This window comes from Microtus pennsylvanicus, chromosome 10, assembly GCF_037038515.1.
Source record: "Microtus pennsylvanicus isolate mMicPen1 chromosome 10, mMicPen1.hap1, whole genome shotgun sequence".
Lineage (NCBI taxonomy): Eukaryota > Metazoa > Chordata > Mammalia > Rodentia > Cricetidae > Microtus > Microtus pennsylvanicus.
In genome coordinates, this window is record NC_134588.1 from 87,015,934 (window position 1) to 87,029,999 (window position 14,066).

Consider the following 14,066-nt stretch of genomic DNA (forward strand, 5'->3'; position numbering starts at 1 on the left):
CACTGGGGCCTACTCTAAAGGGCACAATAAGGGGCCATAATGAGGTTCATTCCAAATGTATCTGGCATGTTGTTTTGTGGAAAGTCAGGCATAGTTAGAATGGCACAATTCCGTGTGTGTGTGTGCGTGTGTGTGTGTGTGTGTGTGTGCTGACGCAGTGCATGCTCCCTGCATTCATCACGTGTGTCGTTACTGCCCATGCATATTTATAGACACCATGTCTCATCCACCAGAACTCTATGGCTCTGTCAGGCTTCTTCTGCTGGCATCCTTACTGTGGTGTGCTCTCCCAAAACTTCCTAGAAGGGACAGGAGTGGCTATGAAAGGAGCACTGCAGGTGGGCTACAACTTCCGCATCCCCACAGGCGCCCTTGGCAGCCCTGTTTTCCTATAAGCCCCTATCAGATCAGCCTGCTGGGAAACTAGCAAAGAATACAATACCAGCACAGAAGTAGACACAGAATAGGATGACCCTGTGCAGGTCAACTTGACCCAAACTAGAATCCCCCAAGGAGTCTCTCTGGAGGCACAGACACTCAGAGAGAAATCACAAGTGCCAGGACAGGCAGATGCCCGGTGGTGGCTAACAGGTAAAAGAGGCAGAAGAGGCACTAAGCTTGAGATGCTTCATGACTTCACCAGGGCCGCTGTAACCAAGTACTACCTGAGAGAGGCTTAGCAGTCCTGCGTTCCAGACATGCACAGTTCGAGGTGCTTTTATCCAAACTACTGGAGCGCATGCCCACTACACCCCCACGATCCTCACTGAAAAAATCCTGCAAGAAGGAAGACACTGATCCTCGGTTTAAGTCGATCATGTGCCAGAGAAACAAGGATCTGACCGAGTGTTGGATGGAACCTACCAGTTTTCTAGAACAGCACACGCGACTTCAGGTTTTAGGGGCTTAAACATGAGTTCCTTGCTGGAGCTTGGCTTCATTGGGTCTATGCCATTTGTTACCCAAACTTCTGATCAAGGTGTTTTGCACAAGAGAGAGCTTCTCAAGGTCAAACTGGGGAATTTGACCTCTGATACCTAATCTACCTTCTGCTTTGCAAGTCCTCACTCACGGCTTACGATAAACTTAGGGCTTTGGATACACTTGTAAGGATGAAGAAGAGTTTATCTACCTAAGGTCAGGTATATTGGTACCAACTGGCGCTTTTACAATACAGTGAAAGTGGACAGAAGTATCCTAATATGAAAAATCCATGGTAAAATGCCTACTTCAAGCTTCTCCTTACTGTGTGAGCAGGAGGCAAGAGATGAGCTCTGTCTGGAACCAATTCCAAAGTCAAGTGGTCACACGACATCATTCAGGGCAACCAAATATCTTCAGAAGACTGTATCTATGTATTAACTAAGGCAGAAAAGATACAGATATCCTATGGAGTTAAAATTGTGCCAAAACTACCACAGGAGAAGTGCTAGCATTTTGACTAAACTGGCTTCATCTATTAATAAATCTCCCAATCACATGAGCCCTTTATGGTGACTCCCCTTGCTTTCCAACATCTTTGCAACTCCACTTTAAGGATTTCTTATTGGTGAAGACACCCCATGATTGTGGCTCCTACTTGTCTCTTCCACTCACATCCCAATGCCACAAGGTCAGATGGCCAGCTATCCAGGTGACTGCTAGGCGGGCTGGCTTGCCCGACATGTTCTAGCCTTAACAATGTGCATCGAAGTCGCTCTGCTGTGCACATCAACATGGACTGCAATTTGGTGACATTAAAAACTTTAATGGTCCACTGTTTATTATAACATTATCTGTAATAGGATATTTATTGCTTAAATGGCTGTGAGCTGCATGAGGAAGCATGTGCACCCTGCGGAACAGGACTCTTGGGAACCATTGAATAATCTGCTAAGGCAGATGCCCCGTCAGGCAAGTCTCAGGCCACAGATGCTGTGTGCAGAGCAAACACTCCTAAAGGTGGAAGCTGATGGTGTTGGTGCAGTAACATCGAAAGTCATCGGGTGCCTAGCCTTACTTAATGAAAGCCTTGGCTTAATTGCTCCAAGAATGTGCGGTGTGTTTGCGTGGGCGCGTGAGTGTGCATGTTCCCCCTCCTTTTAGGTTGAGCTAGTTAATTTCTACAGCTGCGATGCTGGAACAATTGCAGCCTCAAGTCCTGTTTTCACAACTTGTAAGCAAAATTAAAACTTCCCGTTTTAATTAAAATTTAAGCCAAGCTAGAATTAAAACCCTACTGCGAGGCAGAGGCCCAGGAAGGCTCCAGATGGAACACCTGTTCCATGGGAATGACGAACAAATGGCAGAAACATGCTGACCTGGGGGAGTTGTTGGGGGGGGGTGCTCTCTAGAGGGGTGTCACCATCTGCCATGCTTTGACTCTTTCAACCTCTGACTCCAAGGTAAGCCACCTCTGGAGTCAGAGAACCTAAGTTCACGTTCTATATTTCTTATACCTTTTAGTCAAAATTTACTTTTGCCCCCACGACTTGATCTATTTCCTCTGACAACAATGATCACACAACAATCAACACCAGTGGAATAATGAGAAACCAAGCTCTTGTATGAGAAGACCAAATGTGGTATGGCTCATACCCCAGTGCTCTGTTTGCTCTACGAATTAATTTATGGAGAAAGATGCTAAAGCCACACAGTTTCTGTTATAAATGTGGTGTGTGTGTGTGTGTGAGCGCGCGCGCACGCTCATATACTGGCGTACATATACACACAGGTATCTCCTTTTTGCTCCTATTCAAAATGCTAACAACAGGATCTAATTCTTCACTTTCTTCCAAGGGAAGGGAGAAAACTATTAATTGGGAAACTAAAGGGAATCACCAAATCATTCACTGAAACCAGGGTAGTCAACTTAGGCACACTTACCTGGATATTGCCTAAAAAATCCCTTTGCACTTCCAAAATACTGCCAGATGAGAGATGGGTCCCGGTCAAAGTTATCTACAAACACTTTGTTTAGGGATTCAGACCAATAAACACCATTGACAATTGCAGGATCTGAAAACAAACAGAACAGAGCACCATTAGGAAGCAGAGGGAGCCCGATCACAGGTAGCACACTTTCAGGCTCACTCACATCAGTGAGTCTGAGATGCTGAGAGGCAGAGATTCCAGACACTCAGGATGGTGTTCCTGTCTGCTCTCTGTGCCGCCCAGGAGCCTCCATTGGTGTATCTTACTCAAACGGCGTGGCCTTGTATTGGTAATACTTGATTTGACAGAGAACACAGCTCTCTTAGCATCTGCTTCCTGATTTCTAGAATCCAGCATTTGAAAGGAAGATGTGCTGCCTCTTACTAATCACCTCAGCCAACAGGGCCCTGCTCCAGCTGGGGTTACATCATAAGCTCTCCCCTTCCACTAAGTGGAGTGTGAACCCAGTAAGGGAAGATCTTGTCATTCATCCTCTGCCCTGTGGATACTCAGCGACTAGATGAAAATCTGCACTGACCAATGGGTAGAGAGATGGGTTGCTGGGTGGATGGGTGGACAAATGAGAGATAAAACAAAGGTTGTTCTACAGAAACCACACGATCTGGACACTGTGGCACCCAGGGAATTTAGGAAGCAGGAGCAAGAAGGTCAAGGTTCAAGGCCATCCTGGATGATCCAAACAGCCTGAGCTCCATAGTGAGACTCTCTAAAAAAGACAATTACTTTTCTGGCCTCTCATTCCATTAACAAACCTCTTTCCTCCTGTTGAAAGTCCAAATAAATTCTTTGTGTTTTCTTTATATATTTAAAAGATGAGAGCAGAGGGGAAAAAAAAGAGAAATAAAGGAATTTTTACCTACGGGCTAAAGAAGGTGGATCAGGGAGGTGCTTTGTGACTGTCTACTTTCTCACCGTTTCTCTTTTCTCCTGAAGACAATGTTTCGGGATGAGACAACACTCAACCACAATCAGTTCTAAAAGGAACTACTATTTAGCCCGGATATGAGGAGGTAAAGTAGCAATGGGATGACCATATAGACCGGGAGAAGTAGAGGAGAGCCCACTTCCTGCTCCCTTCCCATGGGATAGCATGGGGTCACTTTCTTCTGTCCCCTGCAATAGCCCTCCAGATAGGAAGGCAAATGACACTGAGCCACACAGAGACTGGAACTGGGACAGGAAGCGGGGCCTTTTCTAAAACTGCATGGGCTGCTGAGAGGCAGAGCGCTAGCCTGTGCTTGCATTATAGGCGAACAGTAATAATGAGGCCCACGCTGGTGGCCCGCTTGAAAAGCTCAACAGATCTTCAGGAAACAGCTAATGGTAGAATGTGGGAGCCCACAGATGTGGAGTCAGTTCAGGCCTACTCCTGCTTCTTACAGGTTATTGACTGGACGGTTGACCCAGGGGCTACAACTAACAGGATGCTTTGATCTAGGTGTGGTTACTTGATGCTTTCCTTGCATCACGGTAGAGAAGTCTTTTGTCTTCCCTCTCCTTTGGTTTGAGCTATATAAAGCTTATGAGAAGCAAAGGCTGGGCAGATTCAGCATCCATCGTGGTGCCCTCCAGACTCTCCTTTGCCACTCCTTCATCCGCATGCTTCCCTCCAAGCACAGATAAGTAAGCCGGGTGGGACCGCTGATGTTGTAGCCCAGATGTGGAATACAGCAGTAGAAAGCACCCACAGAGCTAGTCCACTGGCCCAAAGTCCAGGTCCCTCTCCAGAGTCTCCTCGGGACTGCTGAGTCACGGCAACCACACAGTAGTATGCTTATTGCAATGCCTACTGGTACTCTACAGGTGGGGACGATAAAGACAGATTTTGTCATCCCGGCCTTAAGTTGCTTAGTATGCCAGTGAAAGCTAAATCATTCTAAAAATATACCTACCTACCAATGAACCACACTGGAAAGGAAGATGATTATTAGCCCATGGGACATAAGATGTTTACTTTTAATTGCCAAGTTGACACACTAGAATATCCTGAAAAGAGTCTCAGTGAGGGACTGGATAGTTCAGATTGGCCTGTGGGCATGTCTGTGGGGGATTATCTGGTTAAATTCATTGATATGGGAAAACCCAGTCAACATTGGATGGAACCAAGCCTTGGGTTTGAGTCCTATGCTGTTTAAGAGCAGATACAGTATGCTGAGTTATAGGCTTGCATGAATTCATTTTTTCTCTCTCTGTTTTACTATGAAATGGCTGATTGCTTCAAGTTCTACCATCTTGAGCTCCCTACTAAGAAGGAATGTTACCTGAAATTTTGAGCGGAAAGAAACCTTCTTTCCCATAAATTTTTATCAGGGTAATTTATCAAACTAGAACAGTACCCGAGCTCTCTTCCATGCCTGCCCACAGCTGGCTGTCCTTCCTCAGTTGGCCACCCTTCATGTTTTTCCTAGACAGACAGAGTCTACAATTGGCAGCTGATGAACTGGTGGGCCTATGTCTGGCCTGACAGCTTCACCTCCACCTTGCCATCTCTTTCAGATCATGGAGGCCATTGGGACTCGGACTTTTATCTCAAAAGGGCATGTTGTAACCCCTGCCACTGTATCAACCACACCATAGCCTGGGAATGTGAACATGACTGATTCAATCTTATACCATAGAATACTTTTGAGAAAGGTTTTATCCTTGCAGTTCTGGAGAACAAATCCATTTATTATTCCTGCCCAAACTTGATAGTAATTACTGTGACTCACTCTTGGCTGCAAAAGCCACTTACATGAGCCCACAAACATGCAAATACAATAACTACTCCAAAAAACCCATGGTTTTTACCTCCATTGATGGACTTAATTATATCAGAATCATACAAAACCTTTCCATAGTCAGAAGCAAAAAAATAAAGAAAAGACAATCTACTTTACTAGCTCATCGTCTCAACATGTTGCAGAACTCAGTGGTCTTCAGTGGGACCATGTTTGCTTTGGGACTGGTCCGATTGTATAATTATGATTCCTTTGTGGATAGAGACGGGACTCCCATCCTTCCAGGTGGTCCTGGAATTCCCGGATTTCCACCAATGAGCACTGTCAGCGATACCAGGTAATCTCCTGGACACTAAATTTGGACACTAAACTTGCTCTGAGTGGTTCTTTACGAAAAGGGAGATTTGACTTTCAAGGGCATAGTAAAGTGGAACTAGTAAATATGACCTGCTCAAAACAGAGGCTGGATTAATACGCATCCGTGTCATTCCTGGGGATATGAAACCATGATAATGAGTGTATGGAATTCAGAGGCTTCTGTCATGAGCAATCTTAATAGATGGGAAGCCTTGAAGAGCTGTCATTACAGTCAGCAAAGAGACAGACATGGATACAAGGCATTTGAATAAGGTATTCAAGCATCTAAGACACACACACACACACACACACACACACCTTGGTTAAAGATGGTTTCTCATCATCAGTGGCCCACAGCAGAAGTCAATAACTCAAGAATAAGTCAAGGTTGCCCATCCACCCTTCCTCAGTGGGGCCCTTCCGATAGCCACTGAGGAAGAAGCCGCTGTCAGTCTGGGTTTGTACTGGTACTCTAGCCGCATGGTCCTTCTCTGGGAACTGAGGTCTTGACTGTCTTGTGGTCATTTGTAAAATTCTCAGCATTCTCTCATGCAACAATCTAAGCATTTCCTTGTTTGGGTTTGGTTTCCAGATGTTTCTACAGTCCCTTTGCCTCATTTAGGAACTTCCCCTCTCATCATCTTAGGGGTCTGAGACACCATACCCACCACCTGCTCTAATCAATGACTCTAGACCAGGTGGCCCTAACAACAGAATTTATTATTTTATGATTCTGGAAGCCAAAAGTCCAAAGCCAAGGTGTGACGGGGCTGACATCCTTGGGAGCCTGTGAGGAAGACTGTTCTTGTCATTCTCCTAACCTCCTTGTACTCTGTGCTAACTTGACATTCCTTGGCTTAGAGACTCCGCATGATATGGGCCACCCTTCTGAGTCTCTGTACCAAATAAATACCCAATTCTTTCCATCATAAGGACAGGCGTAGACATCAAGTCCAGACCTTATATAGTCACATCTACAAAAATGGGAGGTTAAGGCTCAGGTGGTTTGGAGGCCACTATTCACATGGTATCCATACTCTGAATTATTCTCTAAAATATACTCCTATTTCATGGTTTGCATATATTTTTATATGTATATTTGTTTCCAGGTATGTCTGTGCATCGAATATGTATTTGACACAGTCAGAAAAGGGTGTTGGATCCCCTGAAACTGGAATTGCCGATGATTGTGAGCTACCATTTGGGTTCTGGGAATTGAACCCAGGTCCTGTTGGAAGAGCAGCCAGTGCTCTTCACCACTGAACCATCTCTCCAGCTCCTGTGTATATTATTTTTAAGGTCTGAGTTGAGGACGCACAGGACTTTTTGTGATAGAGCCCCTTTAAAGGCCTCACTCTGTGCTTCTGCAGTGACAATTCTAATTTTCAGGTCAAGTTGTTTATATGAACGTAGTTGATGAATCCCGCCCACATTGCACTAACGTGTATCTTTATTTTTTTCCTTAGGTAATTAACGTATTTAAATTAGGTATTTAAACATATACTTTTGACCTGTGTCTGTGTGTGGTATGCATGTGCATATATATGCTTGTGGGTACACATTTATGTGCTGCTGTGCACATATGTACACATGCATGTGGGAGCAAGAGGTTGATGTTGGGTGTTTTTCTTGATCACTCGCTCTCGTATTCACAGAGGCCTATTTCCGTTGAAAGCACTTGTTCTGAGAATCCTAGCTGAGTGCTGGAATTACAGGCAGGCCCCTATGCCCACTCAGCATTTGCCTGGGCGCTGGGGATTTGAACTCTAGTCCTCATGCATTCATGGTAAGTGAGTAACCAGCTAAGCCATCTCCTTAGCCCCAAAGTCATTTTCATAAAGTCAAGCATACATAACAAAAACAGTATTTTCCATGTAATGTAACGTTTCCACATGACGGGGTCATTCTTGCCACTGTTGCTGTCTACTCTACACAGCGTTTTTGTGCATGTCTCTCTTTATACAGTGAAGAAATAGCACCAGTCCTGCCTCCCTGCTGAGATACAGTCACCCCCAAAGTGTCAAGAATGTTCAGCTTTTACCAGAACAGACACTAGGGGATGTCTGGAGAGAATGCTGCCACCGTTGGGGTACATCTAGGCTTAGCATCTAAAGAGAATCTTCCATACCCTTGGCTTGTATTTCTAATACAGCAGACATCCCAACAACAAAACGCCTTTCAGTTCCAAGTCTATCCAGGTTCTTAGTGCAGCAGATGGGCCACGAACACATCATAAACAGAGGCTGCCTCTCATCTTGTCCATTAGGAAACGCACGAACACATCCCCGGGATGAGCGTTCTTCCTTTCTCTTTGTCTAAGTTTCTGGGCAACCCCATTGCAAAGCAGCCCAATAATCTGAGGCTCGGCTCTGGAGTGGAGTTCCAGCACTGAGCTCACACTTGACATGTGCTAGCTAACAGCCTGGGCCTTGTGACTTCACTTCCCTAAGTGGCAGGTACCTTCTTCATTCCGGGAAGAGAGATGGGAGCAGCTCTTCCTGAATGCACTGATCTCAGGAGCAGAGCGAACCGTGCATCCTTTGTTGCTGCATTGACTATCCCAGGGATGAGGTGACTCTCCAAGCCTACACTTTAGTTCAGCTATCCACAAACTACATGGGAGGGTAAATCTGGATCAGTCTCTTTCTTAAATTCTCAAGTCAAAGCACTTGGGTTATTCTCTTTTATTTATACAACAAGTGTTTCTCAATCACTTACACTATAGGGATTGAATATGGTTTGGATCTGAAGTATCCCACACAGGTCCATTTGCTGAACACCAAGTTCCCATCTGATGGCACTCTCTAAGTGGTTTCGAAGACTTGGGGACATGGGGTCCAGTTGGAGAAGTAGGTAGTGGGGGCATATTGTCGAGGGCTGTGCCTTGCCCAAGCTCCTGTTTGACTCCTTTGTTCTCTGACTGCTATGAAGTGGGCAGCTTCATCCCTTTTTGCCTCCCTCGCCATGACACTCTGCTTAGCCAGAGCCCCAAGACAACAGAGCCATCAAGCACAGACTACAACCTCTCAAACAGAAGCCAAAGCAAACATTCCTTCCCTGGAGGTTCCACCAGGGATTTGGCTAGTGGTGACAGGAATCCAGACAGTTCTGTCTCAAAAGGAGGCAACAAAAGGAACTTCAAAGAGAAATGTGCCTTGCAAAGGGAATGGAACAGGTTAGAAAGTTACTTTGGATGTGAAGGAAGGAGGGGGACCTCAGGGAGGGGACACCTGCATGCCAAGGAGGCTACTAAGAATCCCTTCAGCAAGAGCGTGGTAGACAGAGTTCTAAAACAGTGATCTGAAAAGAAATCAGGTATAGCAGGTAAAGGGGTGCTGCTGGGGCCCATGAGGGGAGGATTAGCCGAGGCTGGGGGGATGGGCAGGCTCAGCAAAAGATTGTAGCGAACTGTGAAGTTCCCAGCCAAGTACACATTCTCTAACAGATAATGCCCCTGCCTGCACGGGGCCAAGGCTCATCCTGCCTAGACTCATGGTCCCAAATCAAGTTTATTTCTGAAATCCATAGCGAGCATAGCTGCTTCCACTTCCAGGATGAGCAATCAGAATCTTCATGGCTGTCTCAGTGCCTGAATTTCCTCTCCAGGCTGCGGTCGTCTGGCACACACTTGATTTTCTCCTCTCAATACCCCTTCATTCTACTATAAATTAGCAGAACTGAATTATTTTAACTTGTCATTTCCTACCACAAAATCTGGGCCCATTCCTAGGGAATCTGCGTGAACAGAGATGGATACAGAATTACAAAGAAATTGTTCTTTTCCAAAACCAATGTTGGAGGAAGAGTCTGGATTTAGAAGCCTCAAGGTTGGTGCAGGGCTGCTTTTTGGGGAGGTGTAGCGTACCTTGGACTTGGTGACAGACAGGATCTCATACTTGCCTAAATAAAACTCTTAGAAGCTCTGTACCTCCTAGATATGCAATTACACCAGAATGAGGAGGCAGGGAACTGAGCCTAGGTAGCTGTTCTCCAGGGTGGGTTGATGTGGGAAGGTCATCTGTCTATCCGTTGCTTTCATTGGTTAATTAATAAAGAAACTGCTTGGCCTGATAGGTCAGAACATAGGTGAGTGAAGTAGACAGAACAGAATGCTGGGAAGAAGGGAAGTGAGGCAATCGCCATGCCTCTCCTCTCTGGGTCAGACACCATGGATCCAGCCGCCAGGTCAGACATCCTGAATCTTTCCCAGTAAGCCACCACCTTGTGGTGCTACATACATTAATAGAAATGGGTTAATCAAGATGTGAGAGTTAGCCAAAAAGAGGCTAGAACTAATGGGCCAGGCAGTGTTTAAATGAATACACTTTGTGTGTTGTTATTTCGGGGGCAAAGCTAGCCGTGCAGGAGCCGGGCGGGACGAAAAGCAGGCCTGCTTGCCTCCTCACTACAGTTGGTGCTGGACCACCTTTAGAATGTATGGAGATTTTCATGCCTCTGTTTGAGCAAATAAGTGGCATCTCCCCTAATCACTCTCACTAGATCCTGGAATAAATAAGAGAGAGTCTGATGCTAGTTACCCATCGTGCCTAGACTCTGGTATTTGAATGCTTGGCCCATATGGAATGACACTATTAGGAGGCATAGCCTTGTTGGAGAAGCTGTGTCACTATGGGAGCATGCTTTTAGGTTTCATATACTCAAGCTATGCCCAGTGTGGCAAAGTCTCCTTTTGATGCCTGTGGATCAAGATACAGAACTCTCAGCTTCTTCTCCAGCACCATGTCTGCCTGTTTGCTGCCATGTCACACCAAGATAATAGTGGACTAAACCTCTGAAACTGTCAGTCAGTCCCAATTAAATGTTTTCCTTTATAAGAGTTGCTGTGGTCATGGTGTCTCTTCACAGCAATAGAAACCCTAACTAAGATACGCACGCACACATGTGCGCACACACACACTGAAGTGGGAGCTTTGTGGATGACAATTTCATATCCCCATATCCAAAGGTTGGACATGTTCACCAGATAAGCACATTTTAAGTGTTTTTGAATTTTAAAGTGGTATTTGATACATTGTAGTCAGGTTGGTATTCACTAAGTAAAAATTCAGCATGTTGTGTGGGACATGTTCCTAATAACCAAGTTACTTTGAACCTCCAGCAGACAGAAAAGATGCTAATTTCTTCTGTCAGTGTTTGTTCAGGGACTAGCTACATATAGTAGACTGCCAGAAGTATGGAGCTTAATTTAATGGTTGATTTTTCTTACCTCTCTTCTTGTTCCTGTATGCCATGATGTAAATATTTTTCCCCACCATGCTTCTCATCATGGTATCCAGCCCCACCTGGGGCACCGAACAATGTGTCCAGTTGGCCATGGGATCGGACCTCTACAGAGTAATTGTTCCAAGAAGGTGCTTATATCAACTATTTCGCTGCAGCAATATGACATCTAAACAACACAGAAAACTAGCACTGGAGAAGCTGAACCTTCACTGTAACTAGATAACCATGTGGAACAAACGTTCTGAACTGTGGGAGTTGAGAAAGGTTTGGAGAAGGAAGGCAGAGAAATCTTGGATGACTTCATGGATAAGTATTGTGGTGCTCAGGAGGCTGGAATGTTTATAGAAATGGGACAATAAAGAATGTACTCATGCCCAGACACAGTGAAGTTGCCTGGAATTCAAATACTTGGCAAATGAGAGCAGGAGATTGAGTATTTGAAGCCATCCTCAGCTATATATCCAGTTAGAGCCCAGCATGGGCTGCGCAAGACCCTATCATGAAAAAGCTGTCTTTCAGATGGTAATTAGGATTCTACAGGGACCTGGAAGGACCAGGGCCTTATGCCTTATTTTGTACAAAGAATCTCTATATAAATTGTCAATGTCTTGAGACTTTTCAAGAAGATGAATTTTAAGACTGAGGTAAAATTAATCTCACAGAAACAATTACAAAGCAGTCTATGGAATGGTTATTTCTGGATGCTTTTAGACATATTTCCAGTGCATATTTAGCACAAAGAGCAAATGATAGAGCTTGAGAAAAACTCACGAAATTTGGCGGGAAAAAAAGGCATTTAAAATTATGAAGGTGTGGTTATTAAAGAGATAGTACCACTGAAAAGAAGCAAAATTCTTTGTACTGAGATGCCTTAACGTCACCTCAGAAATCATCCATTAGAGGCTCCATTGCAACATGTAAACTTGCATTAAAATTATTTTTCCTGGGAAAAGAGCATTATGGAAAGAGTTCTCTTTTCTGCACCACTTCAGGGACATATACAGACGTGCTCCCTGCAGTCAGTCATTTACACAGCGGAGTGTAACTGTGGCCTGAGGGAGGCTGGCCACTTTCTGAGCCGGCAGCACACCTTGACACTACCTGTGCGATGCTGGTTTTGTACACAGACAAGCAGAAGGCAAGATTTACGGGGTCATGGATGTTTCTATCTGGTTTTCAAAGGAAAGCTCGGGAAGCTAGGCAATGTGCTACAAGGTCATAGACCTTCCAAGCAATACCCAAGAGAAGGAGCTGTGGAGATGAAGTCAAAGAGGCAATGACAAATCCAGGAAGTTGAAGATGCCAGGAATGTAAAATGCCTGCCAAGCAAAGCCACAATGAGTTAGCAGAGGTATCCCAGGGGAGAGGCCATCTGATCTGCAGCCAGGCAAGCCATCGGGAGAGCTGTGCATTCCCTTGGCAGCTCTCAGCACGCGATCACATGTCCAGGACGCCAGCCATGGAGCAACAGGATGACAGGATTAAACGATGGCTCTGCTGGGTCTTAGCATTATTGAGGTCCCGCCTCTTCTATCTCTGTCCTCGTCCATCCCACTTAGAATGAAAATGTTTGCTCTTGGCTACTGGTTCTGCTGGGTCTTAGTGTTACTGAGGTCCTGCTTCTTCTATCTGAGTCCTTGTCCATCCCACTTAGAATGAAAATGTTTGCTCTTGGCTACTATATATATTTAAGTTGACAACCTGGATTGTGTTTGTTTGTTTGTTTTTAAGTGGCTTACAATTAACAGTCCTCCTTGAGTCTCAGATAACTTTTTCACCCAGGGACTTACAGTTAATAGCCTTTCTTGAGTCTCAGAAGGACTTGAGACTTGGTACACTTTCAGGAAGTGCTTGGAACTTTTAGATAAGGGACCTTGATAGATGAAGTGGGCCATCAGTGTCGTGCTTGTGTGGGAGAGCATTTCTTGCCACCAGCCCCTTCTTGTTCCTCTCTGCTTCTTAGCTGCATGAGGCAAGAGGCTCTTTCCTTGGCCATGCTCTTCTCCCTTGATGCTCTGCCTTGCCATGAGTCTGAAAGCTATGGAGCTTAGCTGGGCATGAACTAAACCTCATAAACCCAATCAAAACAAATCTTTGCTGTTTGTAAATTGTTGTTCTAAGGCTTTTGACATAGTTACAAGAAGCTAACACATTACTTTGGTAACCTTACCAGAGGGCAGAAATCAGTTTGCTATATTCTGACAAACCTTTAATGACTGTACTAAATAGAATACACATTTATTTATTAACTCAGAAAATATTTTCTGAAGATCCATTGTGTGCCACCACGTACCAGGTCTTGGGGACAAAGTGATGAGGGAAAACCAGATGTGGTCTTGAATTTAATGAATAACATAGTCAAGCACGGAGATTAGTATCTGCATGGTGAAGGGCCTGGAGTGGAGGAAAGGGTACGGTGTGGACTCTCAGAGCCAAAGCGCATTAATGGGTTTGGAATTTGGGAATCAAAAGGAAGCCAGGATGGGAAATGGGGAAGCAGGGACTGAAGCAGGGTCTTGCACATTGGGATCTGCAGGCAGGTCTTATCTTAATAGCACTAGAGACTCCTACAGTATTGGGCAGACACTCAAGGCTGCCATCAGGCAACGGTCAAATGGGTAGTAGAAGGTGTTGAGGGGAGTATCAGGCTCCTGCAGCCTTTTTTATTGATTTTATTGAGCTGTACATTTTTTTTCTGCTCCCTTTCTTTCCTCTCCCCTCCCCTTCAGCCCTCTCCCATGGTCCCCATGCTCCCAATTTACTCAGTCATTGATGTTAACAGTGAACATGACTCTTCCCTTGTCACCAACC

The 14,066-nt window shown here is 45.1% G+C and overlaps 1 protein-coding gene across 4 annotated transcripts in view; it reads right to left on the reverse strand.

The window, feature by feature from the left end:
• Positions 1-14,066, reverse strand: part of Cacna2d3 (calcium voltage-gated channel auxiliary subunit alpha2delta 3) — an 812,834-nt gene that overhangs the window by 439,328 nt on the left and 359,440 nt on the right. For all 4 annotated transcript variants that reach the window (XM_075988898.1, XM_075988900.1, XM_075988899.1 and 1 more), the window contains exon 6: positions 2,866-2,997. In XM_075988898.1, coding sequence (XP_075845013.1) covers positions 2,866-2,997 — 132 coding nt within the window. The remainder of the gene's footprint in view (positions 1-2,865; positions 2,998-14,066) is intronic.